This window comes from Lactuca sativa, chromosome 5, assembly GCF_002870075.4.
Source record: "Lactuca sativa cultivar Salinas chromosome 5, Lsat_Salinas_v11, whole genome shotgun sequence".
In the NCBI taxonomy this organism is placed as follows: Eukaryota; Viridiplantae; Streptophyta; class Magnoliopsida; order Asterales; family Asteraceae; genus Lactuca; species Lactuca sativa.
In genome coordinates this window covers 45,895,605-45,920,766 of record NC_056627.2, presented here as the reverse complement: position 1 = coordinate 45,920,766, position 25,162 = coordinate 45,895,605, and the positions used below count along the sequence as shown (strand labels likewise).

At 30.3% G+C, this 25,162-nt stretch overlaps 3 protein-coding genes and 1 long non-coding RNA gene across 7 annotated transcripts; all 4 read left to right on the top strand.

Moving 5' to 3' along the window:
• The first annotated feature begins 2,155 nt into the window (after positions 1-2,155).
• Positions 2,156-5,309, top strand: LOC111909733 (uncharacterized). 2 transcript variants are annotated; one of them, XR_006192186.2, is made up of 3 exons: positions 2,156-2,333; positions 2,811-5,132; positions 5,221-5,309. XR_006192186.2 is itself a non-coding variant. In XM_023905516.3 (2 exons), the coding sequence occupies exons 1-2, from the start codon at positions 2,240-2,242 to the stop codon at positions 2,981-2,983; spliced, it is 267 nt and encodes an 88-aa protein (XP_023761284.1). In that variant the 5' UTR covers positions 2,168-2,239; the 3' UTR covers positions 2,984-3,296. The 2 variants fall into 2 exon arrangements, 1 of the variants encoding a protein (XP_023761284.1); XM_023905516.3 differs by lacking the exon at positions 5,221-5,309 and having other exon boundaries at positions 2,168-2,333; positions 2,811-3,296.
• A 71-nt stretch (positions 5,310-5,380) lies between these two features.
• On the top strand, positions 5,381-7,078 carry LOC111909734 (uncharacterized). Of its 3 annotated transcripts, none has more exons than XR_006192188.1 (7): positions 5,381-5,509; positions 5,613-5,675; positions 5,771-5,822; positions 5,897-6,322; positions 6,402-6,611; positions 6,705-6,811; positions 6,882-7,078. It is a non-coding gene; the product is annotated as an uncharacterized LOC111909734 (long non-coding RNA). The 3 variants fall into 3 exon arrangements; XR_006192187.1 differs by having other exon boundaries at positions 5,771-5,951; positions 6,223-6,322; XR_002856295.2 differs by having other exon boundaries at positions 5,771-6,322.
• A 5,107-nt stretch (positions 7,079-12,185) lies between these two features.
• Positions 12,186-14,245, top strand: LOC111909722 (uncharacterized). Its single transcript, XM_023905504.3, has 9 exons — positions 12,186-12,357; positions 12,457-12,553; positions 12,629-12,716; positions 12,842-12,921; positions 13,004-13,142; positions 13,264-13,433; positions 13,536-13,656; positions 13,817-13,972; positions 14,123-14,245. The coding sequence occupies exons 1-9, from the start codon at positions 12,186-12,188 to the stop codon at positions 14,243-14,245; spliced, it is 1,146 nt and encodes a 381-aa protein (XP_023761272.3).
• A 3,967-nt stretch (positions 14,246-18,212) lies between these two features.
• LOC128134115 (uncharacterized) lies at positions 18,213-22,205 on the top strand. Its single transcript, XM_052771548.1, has 5 exons — positions 18,213-18,495; positions 18,586-18,940; positions 19,204-20,081; positions 20,554-21,297; positions 21,406-22,205. The coding sequence occupies exons 1-5, from the start codon at positions 18,213-18,215 to the stop codon at positions 22,203-22,205; spliced, it is 3,060 nt and encodes a 1,019-aa protein (XP_052627508.1).
• Positions 22,206-25,162: the final 2,957 nt, after the last annotated feature.

Sequence of the window (25,162 nt, the reverse complement as noted above, 5' to 3'; positions counted from 1 at the left end):
GATTGGTCCTTATTGCTAACTCTATTAAGTTTGTCCGTTAACTGAAGGACATTTTCTTCTTTTCACTACTACAGGGACCAGTTATGATGTTTTTTTATATTTTTTTAAAAAGAAAAAACTAAATATAATTATTTTATATGTAAAACCTCTCTCTCTCTCTCTCTCTCTCTTGTGTCAATGCTCTTTTAAACCATAATCAGCATAGTGAAATTTGACCCTCATATCACCATTCTCGAATAATCGTCCTACCCAAGACCTAGGTTCTAATCTATGGTAAATCAATCTACCCTTCATCGCTCTCCCTGTTTCCGACCATCAATCCAGCCCCTGTTCACCACCTTTCTCCATGTTTTCATTGACTCCAGTTCGCAAAATCAAAGCTGAAAACCATAAGATAATTAAATTTCAAGACACTTCAAATTCTAATTATATGAGTGTCTATAGTGTAGAAAATGAATTTGTTCTTCCTTCCTTTTTTTCTGTTTTTGGGTTGGCTAAAAACCCTCAATTTGTTACATCTATAAACATATGGAGTGAACTTCATGGAAGATATAATATTTCGGAATCAGAACTTCAATTTCTAATTGGGTAGAATTTAGGGTTTGGCATTTAGAACCGAAGCTCCATAACTGATGTTGATGTGTTAATGCTACAAGCTATTGCATTTGAAATCCCTAAGTATTGAAGAAGGAATAAGAACTAAAACAAAGGAGCAACCATCGACTATTGCAACTAGGGGGTTGTTCCAACAGTTTCCTTAGTAGTTCCCTTTTCTGGTTCGACAACACGACACGAAGGGAAAGAAGGGAGCGGGTTTTCCGATTCTCTGTTGATCGGAGAAGAAGAAATGAACGAGGGCAGAAAATGGTTCGGAGGTGATTGGGTGGTGTTTCTCGACAATCAAATGTGTGTGTTAGCAACTCTGGTTAACAAGAGGAAGAAGATGAGAACAAGGGTTGTTGCCCCATTTGATATTGCCGGAATCAGCAACCACTCCTGTGGTTTCTTTGACAGCAATCAAGAAAAAAAAAAGGAAGAGAGAGAGAGTGAGAGAGAGAGAGAGAGATAAAGAGAGAGAGAGAGGGACTTTGTGCACAATATTTCATTTTTTAAAAATAAAAGAAAACATCATAAGTGGTCCCTATGGTAGTGAAATGACGAAAATACCATTCAGTTAACAGACAAAACTTAACAGAATTAACAATAAGGACCAATCGTCAAAAGTTTTGAAAACACAGAGACCATCTATGAGGTTTTTAAACCACGGGGACTAAACTTCAGATTTTAGGTAACCACAGGGACCATTTATGATGTTTTTTCAAAAAAAAAACTTTAAAAAAATTTAAGATATATATGTTTTTTTAGGCTAGAAACGTTTTTTTTGTAAGTTTTGTAATTTTTTTTTCAAATTGTTTATCATTAATAAAGTTGGAAAAAATATAAATTAAAAAAAAAACTTAAAAAAAATAAAGATATATATATTTTTTTAGGCTAGAAGATGTCTGAAGATGTTAGAAAACTCTGGTCCACATCTGCGCCAAGAAAATGGCGCACATACACTTTTAGGTCTGCAGTCTTCAAAAAAACAAACAGTCTGCGAAAGTTAATAATGGTTGTGCGTGGTCTGCACGGCGCAGACAAAAAATATCACGCAGATCTGCAAACAAAAAATAAACACTAGGTAGTAGTTAGAAACTTTCAAATAGATCCTATTACTAATTTTTGTTAAATGTATTACCGGAAAGAAAAGAATAAGTTTCTTTATACTTTATACTACTTTTATATGCAGTAATTTAATGGGAAACATAGATGTCAATTCGTTGACTTAAGGTGATGTGAATGCTACACGCAACATCACTGAAAAAACAGTGTTGGTGCGTGCTACCACTTATGTAAACTCAGAAAAAAAAATCTAATTATTAGTAATAAACGTTTAATATGGTTTAAGAAGATAAATTACCAAGAAAATTAAATAAATAAATTTACGATAATTTTTCATAACAGATATCTCGTTAAAAAATTTATAATTCGATTCCGCTTTTATGTTTTCCAAGACAACTTAAAATAATTTTCTTTTATTTATTTATTTACTTTTCATGTTTGCTGTCATCAAATGAGCATGGGCTAAAGTAAGTAGAGTAGTATATAAAGGAAATGGGAGATGCACTTATCTCCAACACAATTGATTTACACTTTACACCTACAAAAGTGTGTCACTGTGTGTATTTTATGCGCACCCATGGCAGCAGTCACCAGTTGTCTTCCTGTTTCAGCAACTATTCTTCTTCTTCTTCTTTTCCTTTCCCCTACTTCCATTGCTGTTCCGATCTCAAGTAATCATCCTTTCTGCCCTCTATTGGTTCCCTTAATCTGTTGCGAAATTGCATGCAGTTTTTTTTTTTTTTTTTTTTTTTTTTTTTTTTTTTTTTTTGTAAAAACATTCAGTCACACAAAACATCCAACCTCAAGTTTATTATGATAATCTGATACAATAAAAGTGTACATGGTGTCATGGTTTATTTACTAATTGAATTTGTTTCAGAGTTTAAACCCTGGAGGTTATATATATTATATATACGTTATCGTATTGAACTTCTTAGGTTTGGTGTGTGTCTGAGAAATAATCTGATATGAAAAACACACAGTTTATTTAATTGTTGGAAATCTGTTGAGTCGAAAGTTGAAACCCAAAAAGTTCACTATATTGCAGTGTACGAATTATGTCTAATTAACTTTTGTGTACGTTCTTGATGATTGAGATCTTTAAACGTTCGTTTTATAATGCATTTGTTATCACTTATATATCACAGGAACAAGAAACCTCATGGATGAACGATCACTTCACATAGTTTCAGGCTATATCCCATCGGTAAAGGAAAGTTGGGAGATCAGTGAGAGCAATGATATAACCGAAAGAATGAATCTTGAAGTGAACGATTATCCAGGATCTGGTGCAAACAACCGCCACACGCCAAGGCCATAGCAAGGGACAAGATCATATTTCAAACGACATATGAAACTAGAAGCAACATAAATAGAGTACTAGCTAGCTACTAGAGTTTTATTTAGTTAATGATACGTACGACAAAATCAGGCTAAGTAAACTACTACCTAACTACCTACAATTATACAATTCATGCTACTAATACGTATATATTTATACGTTAAATATGTATCTAGCTAGCTAGTACAATGATTCAAAATATAAGAATCTACCAATGTATGTCACCAAGTTGTTGAGGTTGGAGTCTGAACATTGGTAGCAATATTAGATAATGATGACGATTATGTTTTAATCTTCGTTTTTGTTTTAATCTTCTTTTTGGTCTAGGAAGTGAGTCATGTCAATAGATACAGACGTGAGATTTCATATTAGGTGAAAAAAAAAACCAAATGGTGGCATATTTTCTATTACTTAGTTGCACATTTTGTTTAATTTATAAGTGACACAATAGTATAAAAAAATTAAAATTTTTTACATTATGTATATAAAAGTCAGACGTTGCCGGTGTCACTACAGGACACCAATAAGAACCACCCCTACATGTCGTGATATATAAAGTTACGTAAAATGAAACATTTCATATTGTGAGTCACGTTATTAAGATAAACTAACATAAAATGAAACAGGCTAAAGAGTACGTATACTAGACAAGTATTTTTTTATAACAAATTAATATTTGGTTATAGCTTTTCATACTATACGCCTGTTAGGTAGAAAGCACTCTGGATCTTGGAGCAAATATGGAAATTTAGTGGAGAAAGTGGAATATTGAGGTGGTAGGCAATCATGAAAGTTGTGTATGGTTGAATCTAGACCGAACAAAATTATTAAATTGAAATAATTTGGTTGAAAGTTGTGTATGGTTGAGTCTAGACCGAACAAAATTATTAATTTGAAATAATTTTGTTGGTTTAATTAGTTTTGTATAGTAAGGTCTTTATTTGCTTGATAGTTAAAAGTGTTTGAAGTGAGTAACTTTATTATGCTAGATTTTCTAGTTATCAAATTATAAGGTAATCGAAATAAAAAAAGTTTAAAGTAAACAAGTATAGGTTCCAAGCGATTTAATTAATTCAAATAAAAAAATTAGAGAATTATATATATTTAATTCTCCACCCACAAAAAAAAAGTATTCCGTATCTCTAAATATTACTAAAACAAAACCTTAAATTCTTCAATGAAGAAACATCAACCTTTGATTGCATTTCCATCCTTTAGTCTCCACCTTAGGATCATTTTGCTGACATCATCCTGACACAAAAAACTACACGCGCCTCCCGAATAAAACTTTCTTCTTACGATTCATTCCTAATTCCATTCTTATGTTTTCTCTCTAAAGAATCAACACAATCAGCTCCCCTGAAACTCAATAGATATGAACCCTAACCCCTTCCTTCTGCCGATATGCATAACCCCATTGATTTCATCTATACATGGAATCGATCCTATGCGTTCTACTAAATAATTAAATGGAATCGATCCTATGCGTAACCCTAGGAATTCCCGAGGGGCACCGCATCAACCATCAACGATTTTCGACCATCGGTTTCTTTTCCACCCTTCGTTCCCGATTCCCCATCAACTCTCCACCCAAATTCACCGGAAGTTTATGAAAACCTAGAAGAATGTTCTTTTCTCTATTTGGGAGAAGCTTTGGGCATTTCGTACAAGTTGTAAAGAAAGATGTCGATTTTCTCAAGAAGAATATCGGTGCAGGCATCAATTGGACGAGCGAAGCTCTTGGTTTACCGGATATGTCGAAAAAGGTAGATGAGTTTGTTTGGTTACTAAACCTCGAAGATCCCCACTATTCTGGTGAATTTCAGTCTCCTTCTTGGCCTTGGCCTTATTATCCAGGTTTTGCTTTTTCTCACTTTCTCCATAATCTCTATTTTTGGCATAATTTACTTGTAATTATAATTTCAAGAAATCCTGCAGCTATTTCTTCAAATTATTTCCATTTCCACCTTTTGTTGATATCTACGCTAAATGACCAATTTCATTCAAGAACCGAACTTCACTTGCTCATACTCATGCCAATGAAGATAACCATATTGCTGATGCTGAATTTGATGGGTTTGAATTGGAAATCAATGCTCTTCTCATGAAACTAAGGCCAATCAAACAGGTCTGTGATCTGTCTTATTATTCCTTTTAACAATTTAAGTTATTGTTTTATAGAAGATTACAATAAGATAAGATATCTCTTGTTTCAGGAGTCTTTAATTCGTGATAACAACAAACTTATATTGTTGGCATCCCTTAGTAATTCATTGGAGTAAATTGTCGATTCTATAGAAAGGCAAGTTCTTATTTTATCTATCGATATATGAAACACATGTTTTTTTTAAAGAAAAGATGTGTCATATAATCTACAGGTTTGGAAATGCATCAGCAAAAGCATCTGATGAAGAACTGGTACAAGAACAGAATGATGTTAAGCCGACACCTGGGCATGGGCATCATAAACTCCCATGTTGGGGTTATCTTCTTTAAAGCTCACTGGTTTGCTCCGTTTGATCTTTAATTTCTTCTCCTCTTTTTGTGTTTGGGTTTCTGTTATACTCCATGTTGATTTTGATTTCGATATATATCATATACGTAACAGTTGAACAAGAACTCATCCATGGAGTTTCTGCCACCAATGATCACAACAACACAATAAGAACAGGTTAATCCAAACTCAAACACCTTTTTGTGTTTTTCCAAATCCATTTTCAATCAAACAAATCATAACTCTTGATAGATTAATTTCCTTGGATTTAGGAACACTATGGAGTACAGTTGCTCACATCATCACTGCAGTCTAATCTTTCATGTACGTATTTGTACGTAGTTTCTATATTTTATTATATTATCTCATCAATTTTCTCTTTTGGGTGTGGGATTTAGATACATAACCAGATACAAAATTTGGGTGTAGGATTCAAATAAGTCTGCTTCTCTGGTATTTGTCCCTACTTCTTGCTCTGCATGACTGTTGTTTGTCTTGTGTGTGCTCTCTATGTGTGCGTGTGATGTGTTCCAAAATCACGAACAACTAATACTACAAAAAATTAGAGAAATTAAATAGTAAATTGTTGAAAGCTAAGGATAAAAACACAAAGAGGGAAATCCATAAAAACTTAGGATTCTTTCAAAAGAATAAGGAAAAAGGCAATAACTTGTTGTGACAAATGTAATTAAAAATTCATTTCTCATCCTAGCAACTCTCATAGGTTCATCATCAAGAAAATTAGATGGAATTTCATTTGTTTTAGTCATTATTGATGAAGCTGCTCAGGCCTAGAGATTGCTTGTTGGATTGCTCTTTTCAAGGTAATAAAACAAAACCTTTTTTTTTTTTAAATTGGCAACATATTGGATGACTGAAGTAAAAAGGATTTTGTTTTTTTAGGGTTCAAGGTGCTTACTTTCAGGGGATCATTTACAACTTCCTCCAACATTTCGAAGTGTTGAAGCTGAAAAAAAAAAGGGATTAGGAAACACTCTTTTTAAACGCCTTGTAGATTTATATGGAGATGACGTCATGTCTATGCTGACTGTGCAATATAGCATGCATGAACTTATAATGACTTGGTCTTCTAAAGATCTTTACAACAATAAGGTAATTTAATTCTGACTTTTTTATTAACCTTATTTATCTATTAATTATATTTGTTATAATAATAATGAGTAATGAAGTAATTAATAATGATAGACTAAAGCTCATGCAAGTGCTGTTCGACATACCCTATATGAGCTTGTAGGTGTTGAGAAGTCTTCTTCTTCCACTGAACCTACTCTTCTTCTCATAGACATTGCAGGGTATGTATATTTGATATTTGATCTAACCTTATAAATTTTATGAATTCTAAAAAAATAATTATATTTTTAGGTGAGATATGGAAGAAAAGAAGGATGAAGAAGAAAGCATATTGAATGAAGGTGAAGCCGAGATTGCTATAGCACATGCAAGAAGGTTGATTCAAATATTAGCATATGCCATAAAAACCAAATATGTATATTTATTAAACTTGCATCATGTTTTGTAATTAAAATTAACTTATTTATCAAAATACTCTCATTTATTTATCCATGATAAGCCACAAAATTATCAAATAAACTCATCTATAAAAAATGTTACTTTGAAAAAAGATTATTTTAAAAAATAACCAAAAACCGGTACCGGGAACAGAACCGGCACTGACATCGGTGGTCCGGTTCCTGGTTCTGGTTCCAAACCGGTTATGTTTATCTTTTACAACCTATGGCAACCACGAGAAAAATATTTATAAAAAAATTAAATTATTAATAAGATTTTTTATAAGACTTTGTATTGATATAAAGAAAGAATCATAACCATTTTATGTATAGATACAAAAACCATAAAATTGCTGAAAAAAATCAATTACAATTCAAATACGATTAGGATATATAATTTTAGGAAACTAAAAACTCTAGAAAACCAAAACCCTAATCTAATATTTAATTTACGATCTCAATCTTCCAGAAAAAACGAAACCTAGATTAAATATCACCAATATGATGCTTTGGTGGAAAAATAGCTAACTGGCAAAAAATAAACCACCAACAAACTTCAAACCAGAAAACCCTAGCTGACTTTTGTGTCTTTTAAAGACGAATATCCATTGTGTCTCCAAACAGCAATCTGCTTTGCTGAGTGTTGTGTCACGACCAGAGATTGCAACCGCCGCCCCCGGAGTTGAAAGCGACTATTCGTTCGTCGAACTATAGTTTGTGTCTCAGTCTGTCGTCCGCCGTCGGAGCTGCTCAATTATGTGTCTGATTCCGTCATTATCAGAACAATAATCTGACCAAAAACATCACATGTGCTACTCTTTCCATATATAAAACATCTTTTAAGTATGGAAATGATATTACATTCCAGAATCTTTATGTCATATCAACATTAACCAAATTTATATTTTCCTATATTTTGTAAATGTATTAAACATCTTATATTGATATTATTTTCGATATCATACTATATTTATGAAAATATTGTATATTTATTATATAATTTCCTTATTCTACAAGCTTTTCAAATTTACAGTTTTTTATATGGTAAATATTATCTTAAATATGGTATGATTTTATTTATTTTTGTACTTATATTTGACATGGTATATTGATATTATTTTGAATATCATACCATAATTAAAACATATCTTAAGTATGGAAATGATATTACATTCCAAAATCTTTATGTGATATCAGCATTAACCAAATTTATTTTTCCCTATAAATATATTGTCTACGATTTTTCATTACAAATCAAAATTCTATCTAACCAATTATCCCCTTCCATTGTAGATAATAGTATTCCATGGCATCTAACAATGCAGATCAGATCGTCTTTGATAAGGTTGCTGAAATCAACGCATCTAAAGAGTCTTGGAACATACGTGTTAAAGTCGTCATGCTTTGGAAGCGGACTATATAAACAATCCTAATATGGTCGCAAGCCTGGACATGATTTTAATTGACCAGGAGGTACTGTTTTTACACCATTTGTTTTTTAGATTATCAATTTCTTATGTTATCTCTATTCAAAAAAATTGAAATTCGATTTTTGTTATGCTTTTTTACTTCTATTCATACAAAATTTTAATAATCAACTGTATTATCAATTTCTTATGTTATCTCTTACTAGATTATAACCCGCGTTAAACGCGGGTAACACATAAAAAACATACAAATGTCTACAAATATTGCATAATAAATAAACAAAAGTATGGTTATTGATATTATTGAAATGTATAAAAGATACATTGAAATCGATAAATATTTATAATCGTTGAATGACCTCTTTGTATACAAAACATTTTTTTTATTAATTGAATGACCTTCTTCGTCACATATGGTTATGGTATTGTTATATAAGCATAAGTATTCTAATCAGACGTTCCTTCCATAATAAGGTTACTTAATTTAACTCTATATTGAGTATTGACAACCAATATACCGTTTTTTCACTACATTAAATATTGACAGCTATTTCATTTAGTCAAATAAAGTCATAGAGTATGTTTTATGGAATGTTAAATGTTATATGGATTTAATTTTAGTATACCATCAATGAAAATTATTTTCAAAATCATGATTGGTTTATTTTTAAATTGATTATGAATATAAGTATTAGGTTCTATGTTTGTTCTTATTTATTTGGTGTTCGCAAGAACTTTGTATTAATTTTGGTGCTACTTTGAATAATTTTAGTATATCATCAATGTAATTTGGTATATCTTTCTAATATATGAAATATCAAATAATGACATTTCATTACTATTGTGATAATTTAGTTTATATATTGCATTTTTACTAATCTTAACGATCTTATTTTTTTTTTCTAATAACCGTAACGTTTTTACTAATTATACTTACAAATCTCCTAATATCTTATAATTTTTATCTTACTTTATAATTTTTCATAACTATACTATTTTCATGATTGACTGTCTTAATAGTTTGTTTCAGTCTATTTAATTTTATATTTCATTGTACAACATCATCGTTTGTATTCTGAAATTTCATTTTAAAAATACTTAATGCTTACATCTTGATATTTTTTTAATAAACCTGTGTAATAATTATGGAATATATATATATATATATATATATATATATATATATATATATATATATATATATATATATATATATATATCTTGTTTGAATTAACATTTATTTCCTTCACTAAATTAAATTCCTCATTAAATGGTTATATTTGGAAAGTAATAATTATAATGGGGAAACATTATCTAAAACATAAATGTTTGATATACTTTTGGAGGGAAAAAATCAGGATTATTAAAATAAATTATATAAAGAAAATAAAAATTTAAATTATGTGAAATTATAGATGAAATTACTAACAAAAATTATTTTGGTTGGAATTGTATTTTGTAAAGTATAATACTATGACAAAATTCGAAATATGTATATTGTTGTGTAAGTTTATAAATTTTATTGTTACTATATAAAGATAAAACAAAGTAGCTTGGGATGTTAAACAAAAAACAATAACTTCAATGAATGTATGTAACTAATAAATAGAATTTGAAGATGAAAATTTAAAACTTAAAAGTATGAAGACATGTGATAAAAAAATGTGTGAAAGAGCTCTAACCACATTTGATCAATTTGTTAGTGAGAAGATCATAAATGAACCCTCTGATAATCTAGAAAAATACTTTAGAAAATAAAATGTTTTAAACACATATACTTAACATAGATCCTGATCAACTAGGTTCATCAACCATTTCTCCCTTGAATTTTCAGTAATCACTTTCATGGGATTAGTCGACACAACCTGACCAAGAAAATCTTGAACAAAAAAATAAACGATTGTTGTATTATAGATATGTTATACAATAAATATATACGTGTAAATAATGTTAAAATAAAATCTTACCAAATGTAACATGAGTGTTGAGATTCATGGCTATCAAATCCTGAAAAGTCACAAAATTATAAGCATCCACCATAACAACAAAATCATTTGATAAACGAAATTTGGTTGTTTTGTAGAAATTGTTCTTATGCTTATGATCAACCAACATGTAATCTCTTTCATTTCCGACCATACCAAAACTACTAATTTCTTTTACAGATCCTTCAACAAAGAGGGCTTAAAGATAACTAATGAGATTTTTTTATTGTTGCTTGTATTTTAGTGTCATGTAAGTGAAAAAAATTGATTAAGTTTAAAATTTTATAAATTAAAGAAACATAATAATAAAAAGAAAAAATTATACCTACTCGTCAATTAAAATCATGTACAAGTTGCTGAACATGTTTAGATTGTTTTTTAAGTTTGCTTCCAAAGCAAGAGTACTTGAACACGAATGTTTCATGTTTTCCTTGGATGCATCGATGTCAGCAACCTTATCATAGACGATCTCACCGTGATTGTTTTGTGCCATGGGTGTAAAATGAAAGAGAAAACAATTAGAAGTAGAAATAACTTTTATATGAAATAAAAGGGACGTATACAATGTATTTATCTATAAAGAGGTATGATTTATAGAGAGGTATGAAATATATTATAGTTGTCAACAAAATTGTTTTCATACTTAAATTCAAAGGATACAGAAATAGATTATATATTATTTCCTATTAAATCAACCTAAAAGTGTAGTAGGATCATACCAAAATATTTTAAAATCATACCAAAATTAACCAGATTTCTATGACATAATAATTAAAAAAAAATCATAATCATCTTTAATATATAAAAATAACATTTTCCTAATTAGTGTCAATTCCAAAGATAGTTAATTTTTGTTTTGTTAAAGATATGTAATATATTTTCCGGTTTATTTGAAAAGTTTCAGAAAAATAGTTAACCGATTTAATGTAATTTGTGATAAAGAAAATTAAAATATATAAATACATATATTTGATATTGGAAGAAAAAATAATTAAAAAAAAATAAAAAAATCGAAAGAAGGTACTGACCTTCTACTGCACAACAACAAATGTTTGAAGCAGAGAATGATGATGGGAGTTATAAGCAATAAGAATGATGTTGTAGGATAAAGTTTGAAGAAAAGCAACGATTAAATATAAGTGTTAGCCGCGGATTCAATGATAATCATATATGTAAGTGATAATTTGAATCTGATTTTTTGGTATTAATGGTTTCCAAATAAAAATGAATTTTATATTTATGGTTTACTAATATAAACAAATTTATATTAATGGTTGATATTAATGCCTTAATTGAAATGGTTTGTTGTTAATATGTTTTTAAAGCTGACCATACTAAAAGCTTTATAACCGAAAATTTAAGATTTAAAATATGGAAATATTTTATTGGAATTAAATACATTCCATTTCAACGGATGTAAGTTAACTGTGTTTGACAATTGGAAAAGATTTATTGAAATTTAATACATTCCATTTGAGGAATATGATGTCAGCAATTTGATCTAAAGGCAGAAAACATATGATTGAAATATAATCAAAGACCGAGATTGTTTAAGATGATGTCATAAGGTTTCTCTTTTAATAATATTTAGAGATTGTTCCTTTTTTTAATACTTTTTTTACACTTTTTTATCTTTCATTATCACCTACAGGGAAGTAGAATTCAAGCAACAATAAAAAAAATCTTATTGCTGTATTTGAATCCCTATTCGATGAAGGAGCTGTTCGAGAGATCAGTAACTTCGCTATGGCTAGCAATGAAAGCGAATACATGCTTGTCCCTCATAAACATAAAATCAATTTCTACAAAACCACAAAACTTCGTGTATCCAATGATTTTGTTGATACAGTAGATCCTTATCATTTTATCTCTTTCCCAGATTTGCTAGCCATGAACTTTGACACTCATGTTGCATTTGGTATGTTATGTTGTTAGTTTAACTTATTTCTATACTTCAATTTTTAATGTAATACACATTTGGATTATTATTACTAATTTATTAAATTTTTTCACATAGATTTTCTAGGTGAAGTTGTGTCAACTGATCCCATGCAAGTCATTGTTGAGTATGGAAGAGAGAAAAGGTTAATGAATCTAGTTGCTCAGGATTTAAGGTACACATTCGTATTATTAGTACACATTCCCCCATTTATATTTATCTTTCATTAATAACCACCATGCATATTTAGTGGTACGAGAATTGCAGTCACTTTGTGGGGCAGTTTTGCAATGAAACTGAATACTTACATTTCACAACATAATAATGACACTGCTCCTGTTATTATCCTGCTACGTTTGGCCAAACTCAAAATTTGGGGTGGTAAGTGTTTTTTACAACAAATTATCATTTCAACTTCAAATAATTACTAACAATATTATTTTACTTTTTTCTTGCATGTCAGCCTCAAGTTGGTAATTGTTTGTTTGGGTCTAGATTGCATATAAATGATGATATGCCTCGGATTTTGGAGTTCAAATCAAAGTATGTTATTTACCATTTTTAACACATTTATCTTACTAAATCATTACTTTTGTTGAATAACCTCACTTTTTTGTTTATGTAGTCTTAATGCTTTGGATACGAATGTTGAGTCTTCTAGCCGTACATCCCAGCTCAACTCAGATACCGTTGTGGCTAATCCAGAGGATTACTACCCCCGTTTTCAGATAAAAAACATTTATGAAATTCCTGATTTTACTGAGGTTTACTTAACATTTTTATATAACAGTTTCCGCAATCTATTATTGTTTTGATTTTATATCTACAATTTATATGAAATAATATTTTAATATGATTCCTTTTTTTTTCCTATATATGAAACAGGAAGTTGGTTTAACCATTATCACTACTATCATTGGTTTTGATATGGATGATGGTTGGTATTCATTTTATTGCCGTGATTGTTCTAAAAAAGTTACTAAAAATGATGATGATGTTGATGCTGACCCTTTTCACTGTGATGGTTGTGGATTTGTCTCGGATGTATTTGGAAAGTAAGTAATTATTATCTCTTTGACTATGCATGTATTTTACATTTTTCATATATTTCATTGTGTATGTCAAGCTAAATATAAGTATTATGTTATAATTTTTAGGATTATGATAGTAGTTCGTGTGCAAGATGAAAGTGGCTCTTGTTCGTTTGTATTGTTTGAGCGTCATGTAAAAGATCTTATTCATCGTGGAAACCAATGGTTGATGGACAAAATAGCTAAGGTTTCAAAAAATATCTCTGTTATTTAAATGATTGACATATATGATTTTTCTTCTTTAACTTTTCCAACCATTTTATAATGTAAATTAGGATCAAGGGCGATAACAGATACATGATGAGTTCAAAATTCTTCTAAATAAGAAGTTTGTCTTCAAAGTTCAGATTTCCATGTTCAATCTACAGAACAACTATCGTGCTTACACTGTGCATAAGTTAACTGATGATGAAAGGGTTCTTGTTGAGGTGACAAAACGGTCACCAAATCATCAACATGATAATATAAATAATAATGGTACTCCTATTAACAAGCCAAATAAGGTTGGTAACTGTCTCATATATTTCCAAAGTTAAACCCTGTGCCCTCTCTTCAATATATTTTTCTTTCATTTTTCATGACTTTATGCAAATATGGTATGTTTTGTTTTATATTTTTCTTGATCGATATTTATTATTTTCTGTTTTCTGCAGGAAAATACTAATTCTGTGCATGATGACAATCTTGATGTTGTTGATCTTGAAGCTGTAACACCATCATCGAGTACGGGGAAGCGCCCTATTGAGATTGATGCCAACACTGACTCTTTGGAGTGATCTTCTTCAAAAACTTGTGTTGTATGGGATACCTTGAAGATCCCAAAGTTGGAAAAGTTTGACTAATATCAAGCCGCCCATCAAAATTTTACATATCATCTTCGATATGTTTATAGACATTTTCTTTTTAATCTTTTGTGTGTCGCATTTTTAATTCTCTGTTTATTGATCTTTTGGTTGTTTTTAAAATTCTGTTAAGTTTTTATTTGGTGTGTACACAATGATACAATTGGAGGTTATGACAATTTCAAGTTATTGAACTCTTTTGATTTAATGCATATTTTCTTTCTTTTTTCTTTCATTCATCATTTGATTTTATAAATTTATTATATATAAATATATATATATATATATATATATATATATATATATATATATATATATATATATATACACACACACACACACACACACAGACACACACACGAAAATTAAGAATTTTTTTTTATATATGCTAATTCACCTACTTTTATTTGTCTAAATGGAATTTAAATTTTATTTGCATAAATATACATCGTTTACATATGGTAACAGAATAAAATCATAGTCTAAGTATTCAAAATACATGTCATCTATATTTTATTTATTCCTACCATAATTATATATGCATGCTTTACTTTTTACCTAATTTAAATCCTTCTAATATTCAGTTACCTAATTTATATATATATATATATATATATATATATATATATATATATATATATATATATATATATATGTATATTGATATATTTATATTTTTATTATATATGATATTTCACCTACTTTTATTTGTTAAAGTCAAATTTAAATTTTATTTCCATAAATATGCATCGTTTTCATATGGTAACAAAATAAAATCATGGAATATGTAATCAAAATCAATTTTTCTAAACTGCATTTATTCCCTCCATAATTATATGAAGACTTTATTTTTTACCTAAGTTAAACCCAACTAATATTTCATTACTTTATTTAATTATATGCAATATTTATTTTTTACCAAATTTAAACCATTCAAATATCCAGTTCCCTTATTTAAAGTGTTAGAAATCATCATCATCACTATATATATATATATATATATATATATATATATATATATATATATATATATATATATATATATATATATATATGACTAAGAACGTAAAAATTATTAAACTTATTGAAATGACTGACATTTCAAATGCTTCGGGAAAGAAAAATCCTACAAGGTTTGTTACTAATGTTTCATCCAACAACACTTCCCCAACAACACCACTGTCTGACATCACAAATGGTAAGATTCATATTTAAGCATTCTGTTTATATTTGAAGTGCTTGAATGTTTATAATGTTCAATTTGTATAACTCATTTCTCTTTATATTTCATTTGATTTTTTGATATACATACCATTGTTCCTTAGTGAATGCATCATCTTCATCCAATGCTCTAAAACCATCATCACATTCAACATTACAAACAATATCCCACAAAGGTACATTTTCTTATATGTTATGCATCTTTTATATTACACTTTCGTTTTTATATTTGCTTATCTATTGTACTATTAATATTTTTTAATATTTCTCCTCAGAAAATAATTTTTTCATACCACCTAATTGTCGAGTTGCTCGAAACCTTTCCGAATTACCTAAGGCTACCCCGTCTCATAGCATCATACAACCGAATGTTCAATCCACATTTATTTACCCAAGATCGCCACTTTCACACCTAACAAATCAAGGTAAAGTATTCTTAATTTCTTTTATATTATATTTACATCCACTTCTTAAATCATATAACATCAATTTTAACTTCCCAATATATAAACTTTTAACATTTAATTTTTAATACATATATGTCCATAATATCTAATTTGTATAACTATCTTTTTTAATACATATAGGTCTATAATATCTAATTTGGGTAACTATATTTTTCCTTCAATATCTTATTTAATTTAATGTTTTATATATACTTTTCCTCTTTAGTTCATTCACCCTCTTCATCGAATGCTTTGAAAACACCATCATCTCAGACAATACAAAGAAATTCTCACAAAGGTACATTTTGTTATATGTTATGTCTCTTTTGTATTACATTTTTTGTTTTTTTATTTGCTTATGTGTATTAAATTCATATATTTTATTTATATATTTCGATATATTATCATACAAATTTTCATTTTTCAGAAAATAGTTTCTTCGTACCCCCTAATTGTCGAGTTGCTCAAAAGTTTACCGAATTACCTCCAGACTTTTCCAACAACCAAGATACAATTCAGCACAACACAACTCATTCAACAACAACGAAACGAAAACGATTTAATACACAAGATATTCCATTTTTTAGTTGAATGAAGATTTCGTTGAACCTTCATGTACCCATATTGTTCAACTTGATCGTTTATCTATTAATAATAATCAACTTCATCATTCAGTTGTGTTATTATATATTTTATTCATACATACAGTTACACATTTTTCAGTTGGTACTAGCGTTAACTATAAAGAAAAGAAGAAAAGAGGCAGACCAATTTCTACAAAAAAGAAGACACAAATATGTATTCCTTCTACTTCATATGCTCAAAATGATGTAACCGGTAACAATCATACTAAATATATTGGAATAAGCAAAGGTATTATATCAACACCACAAATTATTTGTCATGACAAATAAAATGTCGTTACCCTATTACATTTAAAGCATACCACAAATATAATTTTGTAAATTTGTTTATTTATTTATAGATTATTTGGATTCTGGAGATGCTGTATATGTTTGCTCAGTATGTAAAGCTAAGGTGTGGCAGGGAGAAGCAATTCGAGAAAATAAGGATTTAAAGAAAACATGTTATTCCATTTGTTGTTACAATGGAAAAGTTGAACTACCCAGTCTGATTCACCCACCTCAGTTGTTGATTGATTTATATAGCGGTCTTTCGAAAAAAAGTCAAAACTTTATACAAAATATACGTCGATACAATATGATGTTCGCATTCACATCTATGGTTGGAAAGATTGATCACACCGTTAACTCAGGAGGTGGTCCTTATGTTTATCGAATGCATGGCCAAAATTATCATAATGCAGGCAGCTTACTTCCTGAAGAGGGTGAATCACCCAGATTTTGCCAGTTGTACATATATGATACAGATCATGAGGTTCAAAACATATTCAAATCATGCGAGTGTGTGAATACCCTATATTATATAACTCCATTAGTTATATATATATATATATATATATATATATATATATATATATATATATATATATTACTACAAAAAATTTATATCCATCATTTTTTTGATTATGTTATTGTAGGTCTAATAAGAAGAAAAAGACCACATCTAATGAGTCCATGGCAAATCTGTTTTCTCTTAAGTTCTGGACTATTCACGAGTTGATGGCCTTATTGGATTTCATTAATCCACTGGTTAAACAATTTAGAATGGCACGTGATCAATTTGGTTCAAATCCAACATAGCGTATTAGGTTGAAATTGATTGGGTCAAGAGAAAATGATGGTAGGCAGTATAATCTTCCTACCACAAATGAGGTAGCTGCCCTCATTATAGGTGACATTGATGGGTATGATTCAAGGGATATCGTATTGGAAATGCAAAGTCGACAACTTCAACGTATTAATGAGTTGCATCCTCAGTATCTTGCACTTCAATATCCTTTATTATTCCCTTATGCCGAAGATGGATTTCGAGTCGATATACTACATCGTGGTGTTGAAGATCCAGAATCTGATGGATGAATAAGGTTGACCATGCGAGAGTTTTTTGCTTATCGTATACAACAGAGAACCGATGAAATATCATTGATATTACGTTCAAGAAAACTATTCCAACAGTTTTTGGTTGATTCGTATACAATGGTTGAAAATGAACGACTTAGTTATATTAGGTTTAACCAGCCAACATTACGCGTGGCACCTTATCGCAACTTGGCCTAGGGAGCTGAAGATGGCATTGAAGATGCTTCTTTGATGGGAAACCGTATTATTATACCATCTTCTTTTACTGGCGGCAGCCGTTACATGCAACAAAACTACTTAGATGCGATGACTCTGGTTAAGTGGTTTGGTTATCCAGATCTTTTTTTAACCCTTACATGTAATCCTAAATGGCCAGAAGTCATTAGATTTGTTGAAGCCGAGAATCTTAAACCGGAAGACAGGCCACATATTCTGACACGAATTTTCAAAATTAAACTTGATTCATTAATCAGTCAATTGAAGGATGAAAAAACTTTGGGTGAAGTCGCTGGAGGTATCAATCTTATATATTTTTTACTCATTAACATTATAACTTTTTTATAATTTTATCTTTTAACCTTGGTTTCTTTCTTTGCTCACATAGTTGTATATATGATTGAGTTTCAAAAGAGGGGCCTGCCACATTGTCATGTATGTCTGTTTTTGGAAAAAAATTCTAAAATTCCAAATCCTGAAGACATAGACCATGTTATATGTGCTGAATTGCCAGACAAGGATAGTGAACCTGATTTGTATCAGATTGTTTGTGATAACATGATACACGGACCTTGTGGCAACGATCAACCATTTATGCCGTGTATGAAAAAAGGCAAATGTTCAAAACGATTTCCAAGGGAATATACCGATCATACGTATATTGATGAAGATGGTTATCCTATTTACCGGAGACGTAACGATGGAAATAATGTCCTTAAAAAAGGTGTTTCTTTAGACAACAGGTATACACAAATCCTTTTGAATGATTTACTAAATTTTAATTCCTTAAATTTGTTTTCTTTTTTATGAAATATATTATTATATGTTTCAATACATAAATATCAATAAACAACTTAAATTAAAATGTTACTAATATTTTATTTTTAAACGGATAATGTAATCTATAAAAACATATTACTCATTATATATGTTTTCTTATGTTCTTCCTATGTTAACTTCAAATTATCATTTAATGTTGTTTATGACATTTTTCTTGATTTTTCAGGAATGTTGTTCCATATAATAAGATCCTTATGAAACAATATCAAGCTCACATGAATCTAGAGTGGTGTAACCAAGTTGGATCGATAAAGTATCTTTTTAAGTATATTAACAAAGGACCACCGGATAGGATAACAACATCTATTGTTGATCCAACAAAAAAGAAAAAACAACAAATAGAAAATAACGACCATGACGAAATTGGTGAGTTCTATAACTGTTGTTATATTTCCGCATGTGAGGCATGTTGGAGGCTTTTTGGGTATGATATTCATTATCGAACACCGCCTGTCGAAAGGTTGTCATTTCACCTCGAACACAAACAACCTGTTGTTTTTAAACCAAACCAACATCTTAATCAGGTTGTTTCTAAACCGACTGTCGCCGCTTCTCAATTTTTAGCTTGGATGGAATGTAACAAGCATGATGAAGATGCACAAAAGTTGTCATACGTTGAATTCCCAACTAAATATGTTTGGAATAAATCAGATAAGATATGGACAAAAAGAAAAACCAAGTCCAAGGCACTCGGTCGATTAAACCATGTTTCTCCCAAGGCTTGTGACATTTATTACCTATGGATTTTGCTGAACAAAATCAAGGGTCCTACATGCTATGAAGATATCAAGACAATTAACGGAACTGTACATGACTCTTACAAAGATGCTTGCTATGCTCTTGGTCTATTAGATGATGATAGAGAGTACATTTCGTCAATAAACGAAACACATCATTGGGCCACAACTTCTTTCTGCCGGTCTCTCTTTGTTATGTTGATTACATCAGATAGTTTGTCAAGTCCTGCTCATGTTTTTGAAGAAACATATCAATGTCTTTCTGATGATGTCATTCACGTTCGTGAACAAGAAATCGGCGTCAGAGGTAAATACACTAATTTATAGTTTTTTTATTCATACTAATTAATTTCTTCTTGAAAAGAAAATCAATTAATTTCAACTTTAAATAAAACGGATACAAACTAATTAACAATAGGTCATATTTAAAGGGTCGGGAATTGCATTTGTATTAATTGCCCTAAAATTTCGTTTTCCCCTACATTTTAATTTGATTCCAAAACAACCCAATTATTGTTCATATACAAATGGTCCTTGGACGGAACTATATTGCTTAAAAATGACCTTTTTGAAAAAAATTTGACATAAAACATAATCAACAATTTTTTTTGCCATTTTCACAAAAAATTGTTCGTTTTCCATCATTTATACATTATGCATGTAAAACTGACAAAAAAGCAACTCGTGATTACATCATTTATAGTCGTTATAAAGGTCTTAACATAAGCCATTTACATAGCTATAACTATATTTAATTTCGTTTTCTATTGCATTTTCAGGCTTGAAGTTAAAAGAGGATGCAATTTTCAACCTTACCTTGTCATACATCGAGAAATCATTATTGAGCTGTGGATTGAGTTTGAAGCAAATACCAAATATGTCGTTTCCTGATCATAGATACATTCAAGAGTCATGCAATATGTTAATTCAAGATGAGCTTAACTATGATCCTGGTGTTATTGAAGTTGAGCATCAAGATTTGTATTCCAAATTAAATGTCGAGCAAAAAAATGTTTATCACACCATTATGAATGCGGTTAACAACAACCAAGGTGGTGTCTTTTTCCTTTATGGTTACGGAGGAACCGGAAAAACATTTGTTTGGAAGACCTTGTCTGCTACTATTAGATCCAAAGGTGAAATTGTTATCAACGTTGCTTCAAGTGGAATTGCAGCACTATTGCTCCCTGGTGGTAGGACAGCGCATTCAAGATTTATTATCCCAATTAACTTGACCGAGAATTCATTTTGTTCTATCGCGCCAGACAGTGATCTTGCTGCACTACTTAACAAAGCGAGACTTATCATTTGGGATGAAGCTCTGATGATGCACCGTCATTGTTTTGAAGCATTTGATAGGACGCTTAGAGACATTATCCGTTCATCTGACAGGAATAAAGTGTTTGGCGGCAAGACCATTGTATTTGGAGGTGACTTTAGACAAATTCTTCCAATAATACAAAGAGGTAATCGTTCGGATATTGTGCAGGCATCGTTACATTCATTAAGATTATGGGGTGAATGTATAGTTTTACGTTTAACGGTAAACATGAGGCTTCAGGTTGGTTGTCCAACTAATGATTTGGATGAGACAAAAGCATTTGCATAATGGATTCTTAAAATTGGTGAAGGTAATATTGGTGGTCCTAATGATGGTGAAACTGAAGTTGAATTTCTAGAAGATGTTATCATTCGCTCTACAGGTGACCATATTCATTCAATTGTATCGACCATTTATCCTTCTTTTGAAAACCATCTTGATGACCCATCATATTTTCAATATAAGGCTATTTTGGTTCCTACAAATGAAGAAGTTGATGCTATCGATGACTACATGTTAGGATTGATGAAAGAAGAAGGGAAAAATTATCTAAGTTCAGATTCTTTATGTGAGACAGAGTCAACAGATTGTTTTGAGGAATCAGTTTACTCTCCGGATGTACTGAATGCTTTTAAGGCATCTGGAATTCCCAACCATAAACTCACATTAAAAACAGGTGTTCCGTTCATGTTGCTTCGTAATATTGACCAAACCAAAGGTCTATGCAATGGTACAAGGTTACAAATAGTTAGGCTTGGAAAACATGTCGTTGAGGCACACATTATAGCTGGTAGATTCTTCAATGAGACTACTTATATACCTCGCATGAAGTTAACTTCATCTGATAAAAGAATCCCCTTCCGTTTTCAGCAGAGACAATTTCCCGTAGCTGTTTGTTTTGCCATGACCATTAACAAGAGTCAAGGGCAGTCATTATCAACTGTTGGATTGTATTTACGTAGACCTTTCTTTACTCATGGTCAGTTATATGTAGCTGTATCTCACGTGACAAGTAAAAAAGGCTTGAAGGTACTCATATGTGATGAGGAAGGTCGTCAAACCAATAAAACAAAAAATGTTGTGTACAAGGAGGTCCTTCTACGATTATAGATAATCATACATTTCTTTTTATTTATTTAGACATATCAATATAATCAATAAAACGACGTGACTTTATGTTACTTTATCATATTTAATTTTATTATGTTCGTTTTTTATGATATCATCTTAAATAATCGGGGTCCTTGATTGTGTTTTCTTTATATGTTTTACACCCTTAAATCAAATATCTTAATTTAATAAACATATGAAACACTCCAAAGTCTAAAACCTGCAAAAGAAAGCTTTTTGTTTATTGAATAAACAATTATTTTCCTTTGTTTCTTATAAGTAAACAAATTCATATTATTGGTAACGTACATTTAAAATTCATATTATTGGTAACGCAGGGGAACGCATAAATAAAATACAAATGTATATAAATATTGAAGAATAATTATAAAAAAATCAGGATTATTGGTATTATTGAAATATGTAGAAAATACAGTGAATCAAGAAACATACAATACACAAAACTTTCACAAACCCTGATTTATCATGCACCGATTCAACTATTGCCCGAACTTCTACAATTATATGTGTAATGGTTGTCATTTAATGAAGGCACGATTTTTAGCTCTAAATTTCAACATAATCAGACTTCAACATGTTAGTAATTCTTTTAAAAAAAAACAGGATCTTTGAAGCTAAACAAAGATATATCTAATTAGATTACATAATTGAATTTAATCAATACTAAATTAGGTTGAAGAAAAACCACACCTATGTCAACCACCCTTTAAAACTGAAATTATTTGAATGTCAAATTAAATAAACCATAGCTTTTTTTCTGGTTCGACCTCCCTAGATTATGACCCGCGTTAAACGCGGGGAGCGCATAAAAAACATAGAATTGTAAATATATATTACACCATAGGAAGCATGACAATTAAAAGTACATTACCGTAGGTATTTTCAGTTCATTAACATACATTACAATAACTATTTTAACTTAATAACAATTAAAAGTACATTACCATAATCAATAAACAAAAACATTATTTTCCATTCCCGGTGCACCCTTAGCTTTTCATTTGGGAAAAAAACATTAAATACTATTTATTTTTATGTTTTAATGAAAAAAAGAAAAAAGATAGTAGACTCACTAAAGTACAATGTTATTTGTTCCAAAGACTTAGAACAACAAAAAGTAACAAAATAATGTATTTTAGGGTAAAACCTCCAATAGGTGGATAATATGTCAATTTCACTATACAGGGGCAATTATGTTCAATATGTCAATTTTACTGTGCAGGTCAGATATGGAAAATAAAACCGGAGGGGCAAATATGTCAAATTGACTGTGTAAGGGTAGATATATCCACTAGGTGGATAAATTGATAACTTTTTTATTTGAATGATATTTACACTAAATAACGCAAACAAACCTTGAATACCCACATAAAAATAGAAATGTGCTTCTTAGTCAGACGTAGATTGCTATTGTGGAGTAGGTATTAACAGTTCGTTGCCATTTTAAAATTCAATTTGTGTTGAGATTTTCCTGAAAATGTAATTAAAGTCGAACAAAAAGTAAGATAATCTGGCAGAAAAAATATTGTGCTAATAATATGATTAACTAAGTAGTTTTGGACCAAGGAATATATATATATATATATATATATATATATATATATATATATATATATATATATATATATATATATTGAGGAGGGGTCTTACTACATTTCCGATTAAAATTCTTTTTCTTATTTTTTTTCTTTTTCTTCTGCCATTGATAATCCATTCAAGAATAGGACCACAAAAAAACTCATGAAATCTACAAAAAAAAAACCCACTTCAAATGAAAATCGAATCAAAGAGATACCAACTCCCAGAAAAAAAAACTTTCCTTAATTTTACATTGTTGACATAAATACCCTTCAATCAAATTTTCACTATACCATTTCCTGAAGAAATCGATCCAATTACAGATGCAATGGCGGGACCAAGCCATATCCATGTCATTCAAACTCCAAGTATACGAAAATAAAAAAATGTTTGAAAGTCAACCAAAACAGATTTTGACCAAAGTGCCCCTTTGTCCTTAAAAAAATGATTCGACTGTGATTAATCTCCAAAACATTCAAATTTCACTTTACAGCATTATTAGAGCAGTACCCATTATCAACCAAAGATAAAAGTAACCAATTGATCTTTTTGCCAATCCCTTCGCTAATACCAGTAGCATAACTCAAATTCCCATAGTTAAAAAGAACAACATGTAGCAACTAAGAATCCAGCAAATTGAAGACAATTTCAGTAGCATTGCATGTTATCTAAGTGATTTCCCGAACTCTTAGATTTTTAATAAAAAATTAACTTTTCAGATAAAGCAAAGGAAACATGGAGGCATTAATCGAAACAGTTAGCATGCTTACATATGACATATAACAAAAAAAAAATTTAACAGTTCTTATACTGTTGGGTCAAAAATATGGTTTATACTTTACTTTTCTGGGCAATTGTATTTTTCTGTAATATTTATGAGTTTATGGTCATGTTTACGGCTGAGTTTACGGCCGTAAACACCTTACGGCTGTAAACTCATTTACGGCCCATGTGTTATCCGACCCATATTCCAAGTATAAATAGAGGTGTTAGGGTGAGGAGTAGAGATTGATGAACCCTAGAGAGTTTACGGCCAGAGAGACAGAAGAACTATTGTGTGTTAGTGTGTGTGTGTGTGTGTGAATCTCTTGTATCCGGATCATCATTCTATTCATTAATACATTGAGATTCATCATTCTTCTTCTTCTTCTCTTCCATTTGATTTGACATCATTCGTTTGATTGGGATTTCACACCATCAAACGGATCTGATTGATACACACGCATAATTAGGGACTTTACAATTGGTATCAGAGCCTGGTTGTATCAGTCAAAAGGATTTATTGTTTCATCCAAAAATCGAAGATTCTGTGTTCTCGGTCCAAGCTTACGGCCGTAAACACTGCGTTCACGGCCGCA